This window comes from Bidens hawaiensis, unplaced genomic scaffold (genome assembly GCF_021521415.1).
Source record: "Bidens hawaiensis isolate Kalapana, Puna unplaced genomic scaffold, B.hawaiensis_p1.1 tig00021984_1, whole genome shotgun sequence".
Lineage (NCBI taxonomy): Eukaryota > Viridiplantae > Streptophyta > Magnoliopsida > Asterales > Asteraceae > Bidens > Bidens hawaiensis.
Window position 1 is genome coordinate 53,112 of NW_027493401.1, and position 22,491 is coordinate 75,602.

At 41.8% G+C, this 22,491-nt stretch overlaps 1 protein-coding gene across 2 annotated transcripts; it reads left to right on the forward strand.

The window, feature by feature from the left end:
- The first annotated feature begins 5,060 nt into the window (after positions 1-5,060).
- Positions 5,061-8,823, forward strand: LOC143564299 (rac-like GTP-binding protein ARAC8). Of its 2 annotated transcripts, XM_077051616.1 has the most exons (9): positions 5,127-5,163; positions 5,282-5,375; positions 6,454-6,541; positions 6,656-6,765; positions 6,862-6,925; positions 7,029-7,093; positions 7,770-7,835; positions 7,918-8,021; positions 8,584-8,823. In XM_077051616.1, the coding sequence occupies exons 2-9, from the start codon at positions 5,340-5,342 to the stop codon at positions 8,621-8,623; spliced, it is 573 nt and encodes a 190-aa protein (XP_076907731.1). In that variant the 5' UTR covers positions 5,127-5,163; positions 5,282-5,339; the 3' UTR covers positions 8,624-8,823. The 2 variants fall into 2 exon arrangements, with proteins under 2 accessions (XP_076907730.1, XP_076907731.1); XM_077051615.1 differs by having other exon boundaries at positions 5,061-5,375.
- The last annotated feature ends 13,668 nt before the right edge of the window (positions 8,824-22,491 follow it).

The following is a 22,491-nucleotide window of genomic DNA, read 5'->3' on the forward strand; positions in this document are numbered from 1 at the left end:
CGATGAGGGTTGGTGAGTAGGCAGCGGCTGATAGTGACTTTAAGTACTAGAGCGTGCTGCTCGTCGTACTGTTGTCAGTGAGCTGTCGCTGCTTTGGTCAGATCTTTTGTCCATACCTTGGCAGGTACAGTACAAAAGATCCTCCAGTAGCGTACGGACTGGCTCATTTGGGCGGGAGTATTCCCGGCTTTGGGCGGGAGTATTCCCGGCTTTGTGCGGGAGTATTCCCGGCTTGCTCATTCCTTCTTCAGGTGACTACTGAATTATTTGAGAGTTAGTGCCTTGTGCGTGTAGCCTTGCTGTTAGTGCGGATAGCCTTCCCTGATGGCTAGTATTCGCAGCTGCGGGAACATGCGGAGTACGTTACCATTGGGAGGCTTTTCCTGCGGGAACAGCTTGCGTACTGCGCGTAAGGACGTCATCTCTCTGAGCGTGGTGGGTCCTGCAGATCCAGTTGGTCTTTGCGCAGACGTCCCTTTTTAAGGTGAGTCTTGTGGGTCCAACCGCACAGACGTCCCTATTCAAGGTGAGTCTTGCGGGTCCAACTGGGCTCTGCTGGAACCTACCTCTTCAGTACAATAAAGAAACTATTAATAGCATTATAAGGTGACAATAAATAGCTTTATGGCAACTTAGTGTAAGTTATTATACATCCATGTTCTTCCATAAATGACAATAAATACTATTTATTAGCACTTAATAATGTACATAACACGGTATGAAAATAACGCGTGACAAAATAATGTGTAGTTTACATCGTTAAAAAAAAGAGTTTGGAACGGGAAGGGGGACTCGAAAGCCCATGTATCGATAGGAACACCTGTACAGGTTTTTTAGTATCAAATATATTTTTCCTGATTGGGTTATACACACCGATCATACTGGTGAAGCCAATCATACTATTACCTTTTAAAAATTAAAACTAGATGTTGGCTATTCTTATATGTTCGTGTTTATTAATGATATTCTATGAATACGCTAGTTAAGTCCCGCAAAATAATTCGTAGACATTAATTGAATCTTCTTTCTATAAATGAAATCAACTACCCCACAAGGATGGAAGTCAAATCTTGATCCCAATAGAGTTAGAATATACCACTACATAAACACTAAGATATGTGGTGGTTATGTTGAATATAACTTTACAACTATTGTTGATGTTCAATCAAGAGTTATCTTTGCACACTTCGTCTTAGAAATAGATACAAATCGTCTTATACAATCTTCTATTTAAATTTATATGTAAATCTACAAGTAATTTCTCCTTAATTACACTTTACACATCATCCATGATGTTTGAATGTATTATAAAAAATTAAAAATTGCAATTAGTTTAAGAAAATGTGTTAGTTTAGAACTTGAAAACAAAGTCATACCAAAAGCCCCAACAAACTCTTTCACTTGTGATGTTTATTAAATATCCAAAAGTGATATATATATTTTTTATGTCCACTCTTCTAAACATATTTAAGAAAAACAAAGCAAATAACCACCATTTTATCGATTTACAACTATACAATTATTCAGTACAAGTACTACTGGTGTGTTTTTACCATTTATACTATTATAGTATTTTGGCTTCTTTTTAGCTAAATCTTTTGACCCTCATAGTTTATTTATTTATGCATATATGGGTTTAACATAAAAGGTCGAATACTTAAAATGTTTTTATGTATTTTTATTTAGGAGTGTAAATGAACCGAGCTCAACCTCGACTAGGCTCAAGCTTGGCTTGCTGGACTTATGTGTGCTCGAGCTCGGCTGGTTTTGTGCTCTTTTTCTACAGTTCGAGTTTGGCTCGTGAGTTGTTTTTCAAGTTTAGGTTCGGCTCTTTTTTAAATTTATTAATTAACTTATATTTATTTATAATTATTTTTATATATTTTGAGAAAGACCTAAAACGAGCATAAGCTCAGCTCGAGCTCGTATAGTACCTTAAACGAATAAACATGCCAAAGCTTACCTGCGCAATGTGAAATTAATACATAGAAGCCTAAAAAAAGTAAAACTTAAAAAATACACATGTAATGCCTAAACAAACTTCACATACAAGGCTCGAGATTGGCCTCGATAACTAAACAAGCTTTATTTTGAGGCTCGAGCTTGAGCTAAAAACAACTCATCTAATTTCGAGCTTGATGTCGATTCGAGAGCAGCTCGGCTCGTTAGCACCCAAATGTTACTCTTAAAAGAAATACGAATTAAATTTCAAATAAAAATTGGAGTTGGTGCACCGGTGTTTGTCACGGGTCAACCGCCCTATTGTTAGTTGGCTGGCTAGTGAAATTGTATTATGGTTCTAGACACCGATAATTTAAAGCAATAAATGCCATCACATATGCTTGTATTTGAAATATCTTATATTATTTACTATTATATTAAAATGTATGATCATAAGTTTATTTTCCTTACAAATATGTGACATGTGACATCATTTTATTAGTTAATTAAATCTAACCGATGCATATATTTTATTAGCATTAATTAACCCAAAAAGTTCAGTAAGATACAAATTTTTGTATAAGGTTGTAAGGGGCCTCATCAGCAACCCAATTCGGGTTCGTCAGATAGTTCTCCAACGGTCCAACACTGTCCTGTCCCTTATTATTCGTCACACTCGTTTTATATTTTTAACTAAATAAATGATTCAATTATAATAAAGAGGCAGGTAGGTGGTCAATAAGTTGCGCTGTCACCCCTTTTGAATGACAAAACCAATCATACCAAAAACAAAGTTATCGTTCTTCGGTGTCGTTGAGTTACTGTGCACAACCCGCTGAAGGCTTTTTAAAAACGAGACCCAAATGTATCAAAACAAAATGAAAATTAGGTAGGCGAACTCGAATGTGGAAAGCTGGAACATTATTGATTTGGGTGGCAAATTGAATCGGTAAATTTGGATACACCGTCTCCGCCTCTGCCTCCGCCTCTTATGATTCGGTAAACTTTGGGTAAAAATAATGAGATGTAATAATTTAATTGGTCAGTTGCAATCGGTATGTTTGGATGGGAGCACCCTAAGCATGTTATGATAGTTTTATGTGGTTTTATGAACAACAACGCCATTTGTGTCCCCACATACATGGTATATTAAATGTTCTTGTTAGGATGTCATGGTATAAAACTATAAATTATTTTAAATATATTTTTACGACTAAATAAACATCGAGTGTTATCGATAGGTTGGGGGTCTATTGATCAAAACAAAACCTTTAAACTTCTTGGGTTAAGAGGGTATGGGAGTTCCTGGTTTCAAAACTATAAATTCGTCGTTCAAAAAATTTTTAAGTGTTATTCATTACTATATTGTATTTATAAAATAATTGGGGGGGGGGGGGGATTCTGGTGCAAATAAACTTACGAACTAAACAAACAAATAACTTGAGTAATTACAGTTTTGAAGTAGAGTAATTATGTTGTTAAAAATAAAATACAATAGTGTAATAATAATTACTTTATTTCGAAAGTTATAGAATAATAACAATTACTCTATTGAAACACACCGTAACACACCTCCAAACTCAAGGAATTCCCTACCACTTTCAAAAGTCTTCTAACAATCTTTTATCATTCATGTTGTAAGCTTTAGGTCTAATTCAGGTGTTTGTATCTTTCATGGTAGTACTAATTGCTTCGGCTGTTTTATTTTAAGAATAAATACGTTTTTTTGTTTGAATTCCTAATATTAATTTTAAAGAAACTAAGTTGAGCACGAATCCTTAGACATTAACTTATGTTTTTCATCTTCTTTTTCCATTTTATTTGTTTTACTTTATCATAAATGCTAATATTATTTTACTGTTTTCCTTTTATTTTGTATTGTATTACAACTAAAATGTTTTTTATTTGTATTATTCTACGAACAAAAGAGTGTGAAACCTGTTTGACAACAAGTCAAATGGATAAGGGTCATATGTCCACTAACATTTTGTTTTGATTCTTAAGAAACACTAACCTTTTTACTTAAGTCTTAGTTATATCATTAAAATATAACTTAAAAAAATAACAACCACCTTTACATAAAAAGAAATTATTTAACTATGACCACTACCAAAGTTTGCTCATTAACCATTAAATACATAAACATTGTTAGATTAAAATTAAGATATATTTTTTTCAATCATAGCCTATTTTTTCTTTAAAATGACCAAAACAGTGTATAAAACAACTCGTTAGGAACCACGCAACTCAAGTGTCTATCGTTGTTAGATTTTTACATTTTTCGTTGGTCGCGTTTGTCACTTGCGCTATAATACATGCATTGCATTATAAGAGCTTCTCACGATAACATTTTTTAGCATAACTGCTCATATAGTACATATTAAATACTTAATTTCGAAATCCATGCACATAATTTGCATACGCCATTCTACAACTTTCATTTAGTTACACAATTAACCTCACACACATATTTACATATGGTACCCCACAACTTTAATTTAGTTGCACAAGTAACCCCACAACATTTATAATATGGTACCCCCTCAAGCTTCATTAAGTTACATAAACAACCTAGCAAGTTTTTAATATGACACGAACCGATACCATAACAAACCTGTAGAGATAGGACCTATCCGCACCGCCAAGGAAAGACAACATAAGTCCTAGACAAGGTCCGCGAGACAACCCCAGTCACCCACAAAACAATCATTGAACACATCACAAGAAACTCATGGGCATCGCCCGCGGACACGAGACCTGTCACACACGGGAGAAACAAACAATACCGAACGACTAGTCCTCAAGTCAATCACGCTGCAAGATTCCTTTAAGCGACAACCAGTATAAAAAGGATCACAAATGCACGATTGTCTTATCAACATACGCCAACACTGTACCTCCAGGTAACAGTAGCCTCTATCTATCTACCAGCTGTCACAACAATCAGAAATCTCATATGTCCTCTAATCAAAACCGGTACCAAATTCCTGTAATATTCTTGTTGTAACACTCGGGTTTAAAACATCTGGTTTACATATGTTATAATAATAATAATAATAATAATAATAATAATAATCATAATTATAATTAGAGTGGAAGTAAATATATGATGTAAAGTGGTGTGGAATCATGTGATCCTATTTAGGCTCTCCATCTTTTGTCTTTCTTTCACCTCACCAAAAATATAACACACATTACACATACATACAGTCCACCTCTAAAGTAAACACAACCTTCATTTCATTTCTTTATTCTCATACCCTCATAGGATCCTTTCTTATTATTTTCACAATTACAATAATAATAATATTGTGTTCTTGATTGGTTCAATGGCTTCAAGTGCCTCTAAGTTCATCAAATGTGTCACTGTTGGTGATGGTGCTGTTGGCAAGACTTGTATGCTTATTTGTTACACCAGCAACAAATTCCCAACTGTAAGTCCTATTATTATTATTATTATTATTATGCATCTGGTTTTTTCATAAAGTTGCAGCCTTTATTGTTGTTTTCAAGAATCTTGAACCTAGGGTTCTGGGGCTTCTTTGGTTTCATCTTTGGAATCTTGTGAATTGGCCATTTTAATATCTGGGTGTCTTTCTTTTTTTAAAAAGATTGAATTTTTGACACCATTTTATGGTATGTGTTACTCTTATTAATCCAGATTTGAACCTAGATTAATTGATGAATTAATGGACTAGGCTATGGTAACTAAATCTTTATCTGGTTTATTAAATTTGCACAAATTATTAACTTATAGATGGGCTTAAAGTTTTCAAATTCTGCCAAATATAATGTCAATTTTGCGTTAGAGAGTTTTGCTCTTGTGACGACGGAACGACTGTCAAGTGGGCCTTGGTGCCTGGGGTGGCCTCGGCCCCTCCCATTTTTTGCTCGATGATGTAAATTTAACATTTTTCGTTCGAAAATTTTTATACATAGTGTAAATTTACCCGGACCTAAATTTTGAGCCCGACCCCTCCGTTTTTCGCTTTGTAGTGTAAATTTTATCCTTTTTGTCCGAAAATTTTTATACATTGTGTAAATTTACCCATTTCGGACCAAAATTTTGAGCCCGACCCCCTAAGTTTTTTCTCTGTAGTATAAAATTATTCTTTTTCGGCCGAAAATCTTTATACATAGTGTAAATTTACCCATTTCCGACCGAAACTTTGAGCCCGACCCCGTCTAGTTTATGGTTTTCTTTATACATATTGAGTCCGGCCCCCTCGACATGTATGTGCAAGTTTCGCCACCGGTGGCAGTCGACAGTATGGTTACCCGGAAAAGCCCAAGCCAAACTCTAAAGCCAGCGTGGGCCCGGTTAAGACAACATAGTTTGTCAGATTCGGTGGCCTAACATACAAAGAAAGTCGTCGTTAAAAAAATAACAAAATTTAAATGCTAATTTCGAAAGACTGTTACTTGTTAATGATGGTTTATTTCAAGACACACATTTATGTGTTTATGAGGTGTAATTTTAAATTTTTAATAATATAATGTTGTTAAATCCAGGACTATGTACCAACTGTATTTGATAACTTCAGTGCAAATGTGGTAGTTGAAGGCACCACTGTCAATTTAGGCCTCTGGGATACTGCTGGTTAGATCTTATCCACAATCACAAGTCATATATTTCCATTTATAATTAAAAAAACAGTACTAGTTAATTATGGTAGTTCTAATTATATTTTGTAACATTTTGTTAATGCAAAAGGGCAAGAAGATTACAACAGGTTGAGACCGTTAAGTTATCGGGGAGCCGACGTGTTTGTTCTAGCTTTTTCGTTGGTTAGTCGAGCCAGCTATGAAAATGTACTTAAAAAGGTAAATTAATAAATAAAAAACAAATTATCATTTTATGGTTCAATAATATTTGTTGGTGTTTTAGTTGATTTTTTTAACTAATTATTACTTGAGCAGTGGATACCTGAGCTTCAACATTTTGCTCCCGGAGTCCCTGTTGTTCTTGCTGGAACCAAACTCGGTATGATTTTATAAAAATTAAGTTGAATGTTCCATTTTGACCCGTTATTTGACCCGCTCGTGTTGTCAAATCTGATTTGATGTATGATTGCTTGTTTGTTTAGATCTTCGCGAGGATAAACGCTACTTAGCTGACCATCCAGGACTAGTACCCGTGACCACTGCACAGGTTGGTTTTCTGCTGCTTTTTTAGTGGTGTGCATGAAACCGAATTAATCGAACCTAATAAAAAACTGATGGGTTGGTTTTATGTTTTTTGGAAAAAACAAGTTTTTTGTTCAGTTTCGGTTTCTGTATAACCGAATAACCGATATTAGGTAATATATAAGAAATTAGTAAGTGGTGTAGCCCAAATATGTTAGGTCCAAATGTGTAACAATTAATACTTATTAATTAGAAAAGATTACATCCAAAGTTTCTAGCCCAAATTCATTATTTTAGTCCATTTTTTTAACCCAAAATTTGCAAGCCCAAATGATAAAACTGAAACCGAATTTTTATATTTTGGTTCAGTTTAAGCCCAAAACTGACCCATGCACACCCCTACTGTTATTGCTTCCCAATTGTAGTTGTAACGAGATCGACCCATTTACTTATGACTGGATCTATACGAGTTGTGATCTATCTCAAACAACATTTAACTATAACGGGAATGGGCCAAATACAAGATTTTGATTGTTATAGTAATAATATTAATATTGTAATCATAGTCAATGCAATAATTATTAATAAAAAAAATAAAAAGTAGACAAAAATGACCTGTATCAACAACCATTTGACCTGCCACCTCATCACCTGTACAAATTAATATTCAGATTTTGGATGTTGGTTAACAATGTTATTAGGGAGAGGAGCTGCGAAAACAGATGGGCGCTGCATATTACATCGAATGCAGCTCTAAAACTCAACAGGTGTGAATATTATTCATCTGATCAAGTTTCTTGTTTCAGTAACTATTTATTAACTTTTTAATTTATCTTTTCTTGATGACAGAATGTAAAAGCAGTTTTTGATGCTGCTATTCGGGTGGTTATCAAACCACAACCACCACCGAAAGAGAAGAAGAAGACGAAGAAGCAAAACCAAGGATGTTTTGTGTTAGTTTCTTAAACTTTTATCCTCTAGATATATCATAATTTGCCATATGTAGACAGCTCTATTGGAGTAACCTTTTTTTGGTGAAATTGTTAAAAAAGTTATAATTTTTAAGCTAAAAAACATACCCATGGCCATGAGAAACATGCACATATTAATAAGTAAATGATTAAAGCCTTTTTATAAAATTTTTCATTTGTTGCTAGGGGTATAAATGAGCCGAGCCGGGCACAAGTTAGACTAGGATCAAGTTCGGCTCGTTTAACTTACGAGAGCTTGAGCTCGAGCTTGGATCATTTCGAGCTCTATTCTTAAAGCTCGAGCTTAGCTCGTGAGTAGTTTTTTAAGCTCAAGCTCGGATTGTTTATTGTTTTGTAATTACTTTATATACATTATGGTTATTTTCATATACTTTTTAGTTATAATTTTTTATACATAATATATACTATTTAGTTAAATTATATCATAATTTTATATACACTAATAGTTATTATAAAAATATATATTTAATAAATTAAAAAATATTTTAATAAAGGTAAGTGACTAGTTTTAATGGGATTGCAGGAACATGTTTTGCACAAAGAAACTCGCTTGCTTGGGATAAAACCGACACTGGATTTGTTCGTATTGTGTAACTTAACGCTTAAAGCTTTGATAGAATCAGGTGCAATTGTTAGTATATAGGCAAGCAGAGAAGGTATATTTGTTGAAATATATAAATATTTCGATTTATGCGTGTTTTAACAGTAACCGTTTTGTATAATATCAATAGCTACTTGTAATTCAGTTCCTAAGTATTCGTTTTGTTAGGGCTCTGAAACATCATATAATTAAAACATGTTGAATAATTGTGTATTTAGGTGGAATATGTTTTAGATGTTTGTGTTGATGTTGCAACAGTTTGCTTAAAACAATAATCAGTGACCACCTGTATCAACAACATTTTAGATAGTCCGTACACACTTTCTATAAATTGATACGAGTTAGAAAATGTGAGCTATACGCTTTTTCATAACTGTTCTTATTTCATCCATCAATAAACCCAGGGGCTTAAGACTTGAGAGGACACCGCCCGGTACCAACTTGGTATGGTTAATTGTATACAACTACATATATGTTTCTTATTATTTAATATCCAGTTATATAATGTACACATATGCACATTATCATTTATCATAATTGTGTATATGTATATAAAGAATAACATGTATTTACATACATGTTTAATATTGAAAATTAAGTATTATACATATATATATATATGGTTAACTGAGTTCTATTTTATAAGCAGTGATAACCTAGTTTATTAACGGCAACATAAATACATCATTTGGTCTATTTGGTCTAGTTTTGTTCTTACATGGCACTTTATGAATTCCTAGCTTTTATCCTCCGGGAGTTATTTTACATTATTCATTCTAATATTTAAATATTTTTTAGATTTAATTTTATTTATTGTAAGTAAGTTAATAATATATTTAGGATTTGATGATAAAAGAGTTTCAGAAATAAATGAGATGTTATAACCCGGTTTAAAAGTTATCTGGGTTTGGTTAGACTATGACCTGCTTAATTTTTCAAATATAAAATTGTTTCTTAATTATAAATAATACATTTTTAAAAAAAATCGGATATTAATTTTTAGTATATCCCTATTTTATAGGTTTTTCACATCAAATATATGGTGAGATTAATTTTTAATTTAATGAGATGTTATAACCCGTTTAAGAGTTATCTGGGTTTGGTGAAACCCATACCCATGAATTCGGGTCAAATGTATGAGAAACCTTTATTTACAAATAAACAATCTGGTGGTTTAAGAGAATGTAAGAGTAACCAGAGAGCTTTTAAAGGTTTCGTTTATTTAAGATTTAAGATTTGATTACTAATGTGAAAGTATGATATACAAAACCTACCAAAGATATATTGCATATATGCCCAAATATAATGAGTCAACTGGCTGCTTCATAGGTTTCAAAGTATGCAAGTGGAACTACTTGTGGGCTGGCTGGTCAATGGTCGTTATCACTTCTTATATTATTTAAAATTTGTTATGGAAATAATAATAATATTTTAGGTTATATGTCACGTATATGTCACATGTTTTATGAAAATACAACATCTGTTACACTTGAAAGACTCAAGGTTGCGTATTTGACTCGCGACATGTCTAAACAAACTGAAGTACGAGTTTTTGTTTTATAGGGAATTGGAATATCGGTGTCTCGGGTTTATTTGTGTAACGATAATTGTGATTTAAAGTGATCACTGAAATTCTGTTACTTCGTTTCATGTTATTTTTTATACCGTTTACATATTTATTACGGAGTGTTGGTTTTCCGCACTTTAGAAAGCCACATTAAACGACACATTGTTGGAGTACTAATGATTTAACGAATCCATATCGGCTATGGACCTGAAATTTCATAAGTTTGACCTTAGAGGTCAAATGGCACCTTTATTATGTGACCAGTTTAGTTTATTAGTGGGCTGCTTGCCTGCTAGAGTCATTGGGATCATTTATTGTTTATGTTAATTTTATGTAGATGCTGGGTCAAGTTAGAGGTGCACAAAATACCTGGTTCCGGACCCGACCATGAACCAGTTCCTATCCGTACCCAACCCGTGGGTATGACATGGTATTAGATTTCTCCCCGGAACCGGAAATACCCGGTCAAAACCTGACCTGATCCTACCTGAACCCGGTCAAATACCCGGAACCGGTTCCTACCCAACCATGTTTTGACTTTTTTTGAACATTCCCGGAACTGGTTCCTGAAAATACCCGGTTTGTGCACCTCTAGGTCAAGTTCTAGAACATTATGTTTAAGTTGTTCGGTTTGTTTCGGTCACATTTAGGGTTTGATGTTTGGGACTTTGGGCCGTAGGCCGATAAATGTGTTTGTTTAGAAGAGTTTAAACTCCATGATTAAGTAGTTATTGGCGGTTACTATCCCAAACCTTATATGTGACGGACTGACGGTAATCCACAACCATCATCTAAACGTTGTGTCTATCGAGTTCGTTTATATAGGATAGATTGGAAGTGTCAAACAAGTTTGTTAATCCACTTAAACATTTTCAAGTTCCAATCTTTTGTTATAATTGTTTACAATTGCGAGCGTGTACGTTTTCAATATGGTATCCAAGATCGTTAACACGAATCAGAAAGCTACCGAGGAACTAAAGGCCATCATAACATTTTGGTTTCTTGTAACTAAAGATGTAGCATCTCATTACTCATAATTAGTAACTGAAGAAACACTAAGTAACCCCGGGCAGATTATGGGTAATCTGGGGGCTAGGTAATGTTTCCCACGAAGGTTAGGTCCAGCAGAGTAAGTTGTACTTCAGGGAACCTGCAAAACAGACACCGTAAGCTCGTCACTGAGAAGGGGGGGTTCCTCCTTGTGACCACCCTCCGGCGTGAGAATCAGTCTATATTGCTCTTTGAATATAAAAGTATATGAATACTATTAGAGCAGTTATCAAGTAAGTTATACGAGATAGTAGATGATCTTACCATTCCAAGATATTGGAGTATTTATAGCCGAAGGTAGGTTTTCTAGAAGGTACAGCCGGCTGAATAGTATTCCTGTTCAACCAACAGTGGATTACGCACAGGCCATACTGGTTGGTGGGTAGGTTACAGCCAACAGTAATAAAGTCGGCTGCACTATTCCACCAACTGTAGACCATGCACGTCCCACTGACTGTGGATTGTACGCAGGCCATGCTGGTTGGTGAATAGGTTACGGCCAACAGTAATACTATTCCACCAACTGTAGGCTGCGCCTGCTCCACAGTGAGGGTTGGTGAGTAGGCAGCGGCTAATAGTGACAAACAGTACTAGAGGGTGCTCCTCCTCGCACTGTTGTCGGTGAGCTGTCACCCTGTGATTGGCTCATGGGCTGTTCTGGTCAGATCGTCTGTCCTATCCATACCTTGGTAGGTATGGTACAAAAGATCTTTCAGAATCAGACTGGCTCATTTGGGCGGGATTGTTCCCGCCTTGCTCATGCCTTCACGTGACTGCTGAAGTAGCTAGTGTCTTGTACGTGTAGCCCTGCTGTCTGCGGGTAGCCTTCCCTGATGGCTTGTATCCGCAACTGCGGGAACAGGCGGGGTACTTCACCATTGGGAGGCTTTCCCTGCGTGTACAGCTTGCGTACTGCGCGTAAGATTCTATGAGCATGTTGGGTCCTGCGGGAGCAGATGGCCTTTGCGCAGACAACCCTGTTCAAGGTGAGTCTTGCGGGACCAACTGGTCTCTGCTGGGACCTACCTCTTCAAGTCCCCCCAGTCCAATGTTCTTCTCATGCGTGTTTAATAAAGTGAGGTGAACTTTTGGACTTAAGCAAAGGGTTTTGAAAAGGGTTTTGTAAGGTTTTCCATGGGAAGTCCTTGTCACTTGCAGAAATGCCCGAGTTTCCTGCTTGGTCTTTGGGTATGATGCGGGTAGGTCTGTAACCTCCTCGCAAGTCAGGAGCATTGAGTCCCAGTTGTATGGATTTTCCATGAGGTTTTGGTAGTTTTGAACATAGTGATCAATTATGTTAAGACTACCAATTCCATCCTGGAGCTTCAAACAACGTAGTTCTCGACGTTCCCGCTATGCGGGGATGTTATTTCCGTTTCCGCAAGCATTGCCCAGAAGATCCTTCTTGGTTTCAATTCCCAGCGGAGCGCTAGGTATGTGAAGGGTTTTGCCTTAACACTGTACCTGCGCTCGTCTTACGTTTACTTTACTTCCAAGGTATTCCTGGCGTCAATTCTCTGCGGGTGCTAGGTATGTGAAGGGTTTTGCCTTTACACTGTACCCGCACCCGTCTTATAGTTACTTGGTTGCCAAGGAATACTTGGCTTCAATTCCCTGCGGGTGCTAGGTATGTGAAGGGTTTCGCCTTAACACTGTACCCGCATCCGTCTTACGGTTACTTGTTTGCCAAGGTTTTCTTGGCTTCAATTCCCTGCGGGTGCTAGGTATGTGAAGGGTTTCGCCTTAACACTGTACCCGCATCCGTCTTACGGTTACTTGTTTGCCAAGGTTCTTGGCTTCAATTCCCTGCGGGTGCTAGGTATGTGAAGGGTTTCGCCTTAACACTGTACCCGCATCCGTCTTACGGTTACTTGTTTGCCAAGGTAAGGGGGGGTTTTCCCGCTTACTTTTTAATATTTTCGAATTTTGAATTTTGAAATTCGAAGAGTTGGTGAAAAGATAAGAACAGTCCAAACCTCTGAAACGTCGTGCGACAGTTTCTTCTGACTGTCAGGACGTGCAGGAAGTTATGGTGACGTGACAGAACATGGTCATTCCAGTCGCTTTTTCAGGCGCGTGGGGCGTGATTTTTCGGGCGCGTGGCCGCGAAATTACTGGCACACGTCTTTTCAACAGCTGTTGCCAGCCTGCTTTTTGCCACGTGTCATAGTTTCATTGCACCTTTGATTTCTCTCTCCTCCGCATTAAATTCACCGCATTAATTGCGATTGCTATATAAAGGGGAAGAGAGTTATTTGCAATTCACACTTTCACCTTTCTTCTTCTTCTCAAGTAATTTCCGGCGAATTTTCCTGTTCAGTAAAGCCTTACTCTGAAATCTTTTTCTTTTTTCCACCATGTCTTCTCATGATACTGATGATCAGAAGACTGCTGGCGAATGCCAGTGTTCTCTTCCTGTCGATCTGTACCAGTATATCGTCAGGAAGTTCATGCTCGAGTCTCTCGAGCCTGAGTTTCCTGAACCCCACCATACTGTGTACGATGCCCCTAGTGGCAAGATCGGGGTTTATGCTGCATTCTTTGTCTACGGAAACCTTAGGTTTCCGTTGACAAAGTTTGTGTACCGTGTCCTGGAGAGGCACGGTGTGCACCTGACAGAGGTGCACCCCATGGCCATTGCCAAGGTCCGGCACTTTGAGTGGGTGTGCCGGATACTGGGCCTTGAGCCCTTTGTTGACCGTCTGATGACCTTCTACACTTGGAGGTGCATCCAGGGGTGGTACACTCTTACAACCCGTATCAAGGGTTTAAAGATTTGTACCACCGAGCGGAGTCTTCGCTCATGGAGAAGAGAGTTCTTCTTCATATCCGCTCGCGCCGTCCCCATCGCCATGAAGTTTAAGAATGGCCAGGCGCTTCCGAACCTTCCCGCCCTCAACTACGAGGAGGCGGAATGGTTTTCGAAGATATCCCGGGTCCAGTCCCCGGTTTTCCGTTTTCCGGAGTCGGCGATGGTGATGCTGGGGATGAGCCGGGTGTGGAAGGCGGCGAATGCGGATAAGGTTCCGATCGTCCTTGAATATGGTTCGAACTCTACCCCTTATGGTATGTCTTGTTTCTTTTTTGCTGACTACGATTTTTTCTAACTTTCTTGTTGATTTCAGAGGGTAACGATCTTCAGTCGCTCCTGAATCCGCGGGAGGAAGATGGTCCTGCGCGGATGGGTACTCGTGCTCTGGACGAGAACGAGTTGCCCATCCTCGAGCAGACTGCGGGTCGGTTCGTGGAGGTTTACCCGCCAGGCCAAGAGATCCTGAGCCACCGACGGCCAGGTAAGCCTATCTTCTACCCTGAACCTCTCAATGCTGTGCCTGCTGCTGGAGTTCATGACATTTCTTCTTCTGAGGAATCCGCAGAAGGTCCTCCGCTGGTGCGGAAGAAAAAGGCTGCCGTCGGGAAAGGCAAGGAGAAGGTGGCCTCTACGGCCGACCCGGTAGTCCTATCTGACTCGGAGTCAGATAATGCAGAGGTGGCGGGGAAGCCCGATGGTGAAGAGACCACCGTTCCGGAGGCTGCAGGTGTTACCTCCGGGGAGGCAGCGACGACGACGGTTACCGGTGTTAAGAGGCCGGCTCCATCGGGTTCGCCCCCACTCGTCCGTGCGTTCAAGCTCAAGAGACCCCGTAAGTACCCCCATAATTCTTGTCTAGATTTGTTTCGAACAAATTTTTCTAACACTTTTGCTCGTGCAGGTGCGGATGTTGACGCATTCCAGGGCGGAGTTGGAGCAAGTATTCCCCCGCCAATGACGGTAGGCTCGGTCAGCCTTCCCGAGGCGTCGACCCAAGCGTCTACGCTTGCTTCCGCTGGTTCCAGCCTTCCTGAGGCTGTTCCAGCTGCGAAGGTGTCTCCGCCGGCCGTGAGTGCAGTTTTTACAGCATCTTTCACGGCGCCGGCGGTTACTGTTGCTGAGCAGTCGGCGCCAACAATGGCTACCACGGCGGCTGCCACTATACCTGTGCCAACGGCACCGACGGCCGGACCATCAGGTACGTGCCGGGCTTCTCGCCGATCTATGCCACCTTCCCGTCTGCCTGACCTGTTGGATGGATTTCCTTTAGGTTCAGGTGATGGGTTTGGCGGCTATCGGCCTGTTATTGACCCTACAGGTACGTAGGGTTCTTTTTTTCTTTGTATATTTTTGTCATCTTTTCCTAACTGCCTTTGTTTCTTTTGCAGTGTCGGATTCCAATGAAGTGTATGTTCCAAGATGGAACATACGCCGAGGAACAACCCTTCGCACCCCTGTGGAGTGCGTGGACTGGGCTCGCCACGCTGCTCCTCATGGTGCGTTGGGGGAAGCCATGGCTAGCTACCAAGAGGGTAGGCTAACCAATGAGCTTCGGGTTCTCCAGGCCCGAACGCAGCCCCGCGTCGAGCTGCTTTGTCGTGAAAACGACAAGTTAAAAGCAGCTCGCGCCAAAGATATATCTGAAGCGCGGGCTCTTCGGGAGGAGAACCGGCAGTTGGCCGCTGCCGCAGCCGAGAAGGAGAAGGCATTCAAGGCCCTCGAGGTTGAAGTCCAGGCGCGACTCGAGGCCCGCTCCAAGGCTGCCCAAGCTGTGAATGAACAGCTTCGGCTGGCCAAGGAGACTGCGCGAAACTCAACTGAGAGGGCTGCCAAGGCTGAAGCTGTTGCTGAGCCACTTCGCGAAGAGAATGAGCAGCTTAAATGCAAATTAAAGGCTCTTCAGCATGCTCATGACGCCTTGGCAATGGAAGATGCCAAGAAGCTGCAGGAGATCCTTGACCAGAGGGGGGTGCTCGACCGTACTGAAAGGAGACTCAAAAGCGTCGAAGAAGCTGCCGCCAAGGAAGTTCAACTTGCCAACCTTGATAAAAGCGGAGCCGAACGTGCTTACAAAGAAAGTCAAGCTACCCTCCAATGGCTGCTTCGAGAAGCGTTGCCTCAGGTATCCTCTTTTTCTTTACGCTTTCTGCTTGTAATTAGAAAATGTTCTAACTTTATTCTTTTGTAGGTTGTGCGTCAGGTCCTTTCAGAGACCTCTTATGACGATGCGATGAGCGCAGCCCTCAACGCTTCTCATGAGGATGGGCAGAAGACTGGCTTCCTGCTTGGTCTAGGGTTTGCTGAGAGAGGCTTTCCGCCCTCCAACTTCCCTTTATTCAATGTTAACACTGAAGCTGCTTATGACCAAGCTGTGAACCAGTACGCTGCCTTCCCGCATCCAGTGGTGGAGAAGGTGAATGAAGCTGCTGCTGCTGATGATGGGCTAAACATCCTTAAGGCTTTCCTTGGGCAGCCGCGCTCTGATGGTGCTGGCCCAAGCGGAGGTGGCCCTGAAGCCTGATCCTGAAGATCCCTTCCCGCTGCTAGGATAGACTTAGCTTTGTATAGATTTTTTTTAGGCGGGTAGTTACCCAGCCCTTGTAAATGATTGTGAAATATTAATCTCTTTGCGTATAAGATTGTTATTTCCTTCCTTGGGTTCTTTGCTTTATAAACTTATGACTTGCATACTTAGTTTAAATTAGCAATTTCCCAAGTGTTTAGAATAAGAACCTTTGAACGTGGTTGATGATGGGTTAAAGTTTCGCCTCCTCCTTCGTGATTGTGCGGGTAAAACCGTCACTTGCACTTGGTAGGATGGCTAACCTTTACCCTCTATCTGACCTGCGTGTAGGTTTTTCAAAATTTCTAAGGCATTAAGTTAAACCTTTGAACGTGGTTGATAATGGACTAAAGTTTTTGCTCCCTCTTTCGTGATTGTGCGGGTGTAACCGTCACTTGCACTTAGAAGGATGGCTTTAACTTTAGACCTATATCTGACCTGCGTGTAGGTTTTTCTTCTCCTTTTTTAAGTGTTCATAAGTTAACCTTTTAACGTGGTAGATGGTAAGTTAAGTTTGGCTTCCTTGTTCGTGATTGTGCGGGTAAGACCGTCACTTGCACTTACAAGGATGGCTAAACTTTACCTTCATCTGACCTGCGTGTAGGTTTTCCTTAGAACTTAACATTTTGGCGTTGTGTTTATGCGGGTATTGCCGCCTTCCACACGCAACTACTTCTTCCCGTAAGGGAAGTTCATAGGTTACAAGCTATCAATACATCATGAAAGGAGAATCATTTCCATTAGAAGTGGCTCTAGGCCTTTTCTTTACAAGTTGGAATTGATCTACATATAACATTTGCGTAATTGAGCTCCATTCCATGTTCTAGGGATGGGAGTGCCATCGAGCCTTTCGAGCCGGTACGCGCCCTTTCCCAGAACTTCTTTGATGATGTATGGCCCTTCCCAAATCGGGGCCAACTTTCCTGGGCGTTGTTGGTTCGAAGCCTCGTTGTTACGCAGTATGTAGTCTCCTTCCTTGAAGTTGCAGAGTTTTACCCGCGTGTTGTAGTACTTTTGCATTTGTCGTTTGTAGTTTTCTTCACGCACGGCGGCTAAGTCTCTGCGCTCTTCGGTTAGCATAAGGTCTAACCGTCTTTCCGCATCATTGTCTGCTGGTTGGATTAAGACCCTTGGTGAGGGTAAACCGATTTCGACTGGGATCATGGCTTCAGTGCCATAAGTGAGACTGAACGGGGTTTCTCCCGTACTGGTCTTCTTCAGCGTTCTGTTTGCCCAAAGGACGTGCGGAAGCTCGTCCACCCAGCCGGATCTGTGTTCCAAGAGTCTTTTCTTAATGCCTTCGACGATGCTCTTGTTTGCTCTTTCTACCTCACCGTTACCTTGCGGGTGTGCCACTGAGGTAAAGGTGTGGGTGATTTGAAGTTCTTTCAGCCACTGCTGTAGCTTCTTGTCAGCAAAGTTGGTGCCATTGTCGCTTACCAAATTCTGTGGAAGTCCAAAACGACAAATAATAAATTCCCAAATAAATTTTTTGATATGCTTTGCGGTTGTTTGGGCTAAAGGTTTCGCTTCTATCCATTTGGTGAAGTAGTCAATGGCCACCACTAGAACTGAACATTCCCAGCTGCTGTTGGAAATGGGCCTGTCACGTCAATGGCCCACTTCTGAAATGGCCATGAGGAAGTGACAGGAACAAGTTCATTTTTCGGGCGATGCGTGTTGGGTGCGTAAAGCTGACAAGATCTGCATTTTCTGATGTATGCCAACGCGTCCATATGCATACCCGGCCAGAAGTATCCCGCGTTGTTTAGCTTGGCTACCACAGCGCGGGGGCCTGCGTGTACTCCACAGATGCCTTCGTGAACCTCCCTTAGGAGGTAGTCAGCATCTTGGTTGTCCACGCATCTTAACAATGGGCCAAGAAAGTTACGTCTGTAAAGGGTGTCATTGACCAGCTGATAATTCAGTGCTTTACAGCGTAGTTTTCTTGCCTGTGACTTCGACTCTGGTAACGTTCCTGCTTCAAGGTATTTTATTATTGGGGTCATCCATGTTTCTGTACCGGTTTGGATGACACAAATTTCCTTGTGCGGGACTGATGGTGTTTCGAGGAGTTCCACGCGGATGTCCTTACCCAAGTGGGTGAAGGCCGGTGATGCAAGCTTGCTTAACGCATCCGCAGATTTGTTTTCGCTGCGCTTGACATGTATCACTTTACAATCATTAAAATCGCGCATGATGGCTTTGGCCTGGGCAAGGTACAGGGCCATTGTGTCATTTACAGCCGTGTACGTCCCGTTTATTTGGTTTGCCACTAGCATGGAATCTACATGGGCTTCCAAATTTTTTACACCCATTTTACGCGCAATCCTCAATCCGGCCAGGAATGCTTCATATTCAGCTTCGTTATTCGTACTTGGGAAATCCAGCCGAATAGCATAAGTATATTCCTGGCCTGCTGGGTTTGTTAATTTTAACCCTGCGCCTGAACCCTCGTTACTAGCTGCTCCATCAGTATAGAGTCGCCAGACCTCATCGATTTCGTGTGCTGGGGAGGGTTGAACCTCCTCCTGGCACTCTTTCTCCCGCGCAGCGGGGACTTCGGCAATAAAATCAGCCAGGACCTGGCCTTTAATGGCTGGTCTCGGCTTGTATTGAATCGCATATTCTCCCAATTCAATTGCCCATTTGGCTAGGCGTCCCGATAACTCGGGTTTGCCTAGAACATTTGAGAGTTTGAAGTTGGTGAGAATAGTGATTGGGTGACCCTGGAAATATCGTCTCAACCTGCGTGAAGCGTGTATAAGTGCCAAGACCAGTTTTTCCAGGGTAGAGTACCGGGTTTCCGCGTCTGCCAGCACGCGGCTAACATAATAGATTGGCATCTGGATGCCTTTTCGTTCTACAAGCAGGACTGCCCCGGTTGCTCTATCTGTTGCGGAGAGGTATAGGATTAACTCCTCTCCCGCTTGTGGTGCTGTGAGTGTTGGGAGTTCGATCAGGCGTGATCGAATCTCCTGGAAAGCTGCTTCCGCTTCTGGTGTCCAGCGGAAGTGCGTTTTCTTTAAACAATTTCTTAGTGGACACAAAAGGGAACGACCTGTCCGCATGGTTTGCCAAAAAGCGGTTAAGCGCGACTAGTCGTCCATTAAGTGTTTGAGCCTGTTTTATGGTGGTAGGTGATTCCATTTTGACAATGGCTTCGACCTTTTCAGGGTTCGCTCTGAAGCCATCTTTAGTAATAATGACCCCTAAGAACTTCCCTTCTTCCACCCCAAATGAACACTTGCTCGGGTTGAGCTTCATGTTTATCTTTCTGAGCGTGTTGAAAGTTTCCTCAATGTCTTTCAACATCGTCTCTGGCTCGGGGCTTTTGATGACCAAATCATCCATATAGACTTCCAAGTTTCTCCCAATTTGGGCGTGAAACTCTTTGTCCATTAGTCGTTGGTACGTGGACCCCGCGTTCTTAAGTCCGAACGGCATCATTTTATAACAAAATGTGCCATCGGGCGTCCGAAAGGCGGTTTTGTCCTGGTCATCCACAGCCATGTGGATTTGGTGGTACCCCTTATATGCATCCAAGAAGCATTTAAGGCGAAATGGTGCCACCGAATCCACCTTGAGATCAATTTCTGGCAACGGATAACAATCTTTGGGGCATGCTTTATTCAAATCTTTGAAATCTATGCACATGCGCCATTGTTTATTATTCTTCGGTACCATTACGGGATTTGCAACCCATGTTTGATATTTGCTAACGCGCACGATGCCCGCATCAAGGAGTTCCTTGACTTGGGTTCTGCACGCGTTGGTTTGCTCGGGCCCCATTACTCTGCGCTTTTGTACGATCGGCGTAACGGCCGGATCGCATTTGAGCTTATGCTCTGCCTTTCCCCGGGGTACACCAGTCATGTCGGCTGGTGTCCACGCGAAGATGTCGGCGTTTCGCTGCAGTAAGCGCTTGAGTAAGGTGCGTGTTGGATCAACAATTGTCGGGCCAATGGTAACGGCCTGATCGGGATATTTCCCATTGAATGCCCACTGTTCAGGTTCAGTGATGGTTTGTTTGGCCATCTTCGGTTTGGGTTTAGAGGAGACAGATGCGATGCATACCTGGGGAATGCCCGTGATCATCGCTACGCCTTCAGCTGTTGGCCATCCCATCATGCCGTGGACTGAGGATACCACGGCGTTGAACCTTGCCATCCCGTCTCTCCCGAATAGGATGTCATACGTATGATGTGGTTTTTTCATCACAACAAAATCCACATCCTCCGTGCGTGAATAATTCCCATCGGTGAGAGTGACGGGGAAAGATAGGATGCCCAAGGGAGTGTTCATGCTGCCGTCAAACCCTTCCATCGAAGCGTAGACCGTCTCCAGGCGCTCCTTGTCTTCATCATCGAGCTTGTCGAAGAACTGCCTGTACATCACTGTCGACGATGCGCCATTGTCAACGAGGGTACGGGAGGTGATGTAGTGCCCCAGCTGGCTTTTAATGACAATGGGGCCTTCTTTGTTTGGGCCTCCCGGCACTCGCGGGAAGCGCACTTCTGCTTCCTTCCATGCGCATGGTTCGGTCATTGGTCTCTTTCTTCCTCTGACCTTACCATGGACCATGTTGATGCTAATGTCGACGGGCTTCCGTCCGTTACCCCTGTACCTGTTGTCGTTCCTTCCTCCCTTCTTGATAGATGCCACGAGGTGTGCGAGCCTCCCATCCTTGACGAATGTCTCGACGATGTCCCTCAAGGATGTGCACTCCTCAGTGCTATGGCCCTTTGTCCCATGGAAGTCACAAGACTTGCTTTGATCCGCATTGGGTTTCTGTCGGATCACTGGGGCTTTTGGCCATGGCAGTTTTTCCGTGGCAAATATCTCCGTGACGCTCTTGGTGAGTGGCGTCCAACGGTTTTTCCGGTTCAAAGGGTGCGTTTTGTCCCTTCCGCCAACCAGAGGGCGAGAGCTTGAGGTGTCAAAATTTATCCTTGACTGCCAAATACCTTGCCGCCTCTTTTTGTTTAGCCGGGCGGTTCTTACATTATTCTCCCTTGTCCTCTGCGTGTAGAGGTTTGTATTGTGGGGGAGATCTCTTCCCAGCTGTTTCTCTGTTTCGGCAAAGCGCTTGGCTGCCGTCATTATGGCATCCCACGTGGATGGCATACCGTCTTTACCCGTCAGAGTGCGGATGAGTTCTGGGTATTCAGCGCCCTGAATGAAAGCGGCGCGAACGAGGTCTTCACTGATGTTGCCCAGACTCACCTTCTTGGAGTTGAAGCGGGTGATGAAGTCCAGTAAGGATTCATCCTCTTCTCTGACACAGTTGAGGATCGTCCACTGCTCCTCAGTGTGTTTCCTCTGTTGACTAAACTGTTGACTGAACTTGTTCTGGAAGTCTGCCCAGTCATAAATGTGGTGGACCGGTAAACGGTCGAACCATGCTCTGGCTGCTCCTACCAGAGTCATCTGGAACATGTAGCACCACGTGGGTTCTGTCCAGTTACTGACGGTTGCCCCCGCAATGAACCTGTTCAGATGGTCATCTGGGTCGGATAGACCATCGTATGTGCCAATGTTGGACATTTGTTTGGCACTCCTCGGGGCGATTGCTTCTGCAATGTCCCTTGCAAATTTTGACTTTCCTGCGTTTGTAGCAGTAGGTCTAAAGGCCTTGGAGAAGTCACGCTCGCTTTTTTCTGTGACTGGTTGGAATGCTTCCCCAAAATTCCTTTTTGGTTGGGGATCCGTTTCCTTACGCTTCCCTTTCGCCCTATGGCGAGGGTTCGCGTCGGTGTCGGAGTCTTCCCCCTCGCCGTCTGAGTACTCGTACTCACTACTCATGTTGAGGTGCTGGCGAGTACTACCGAATTCCTC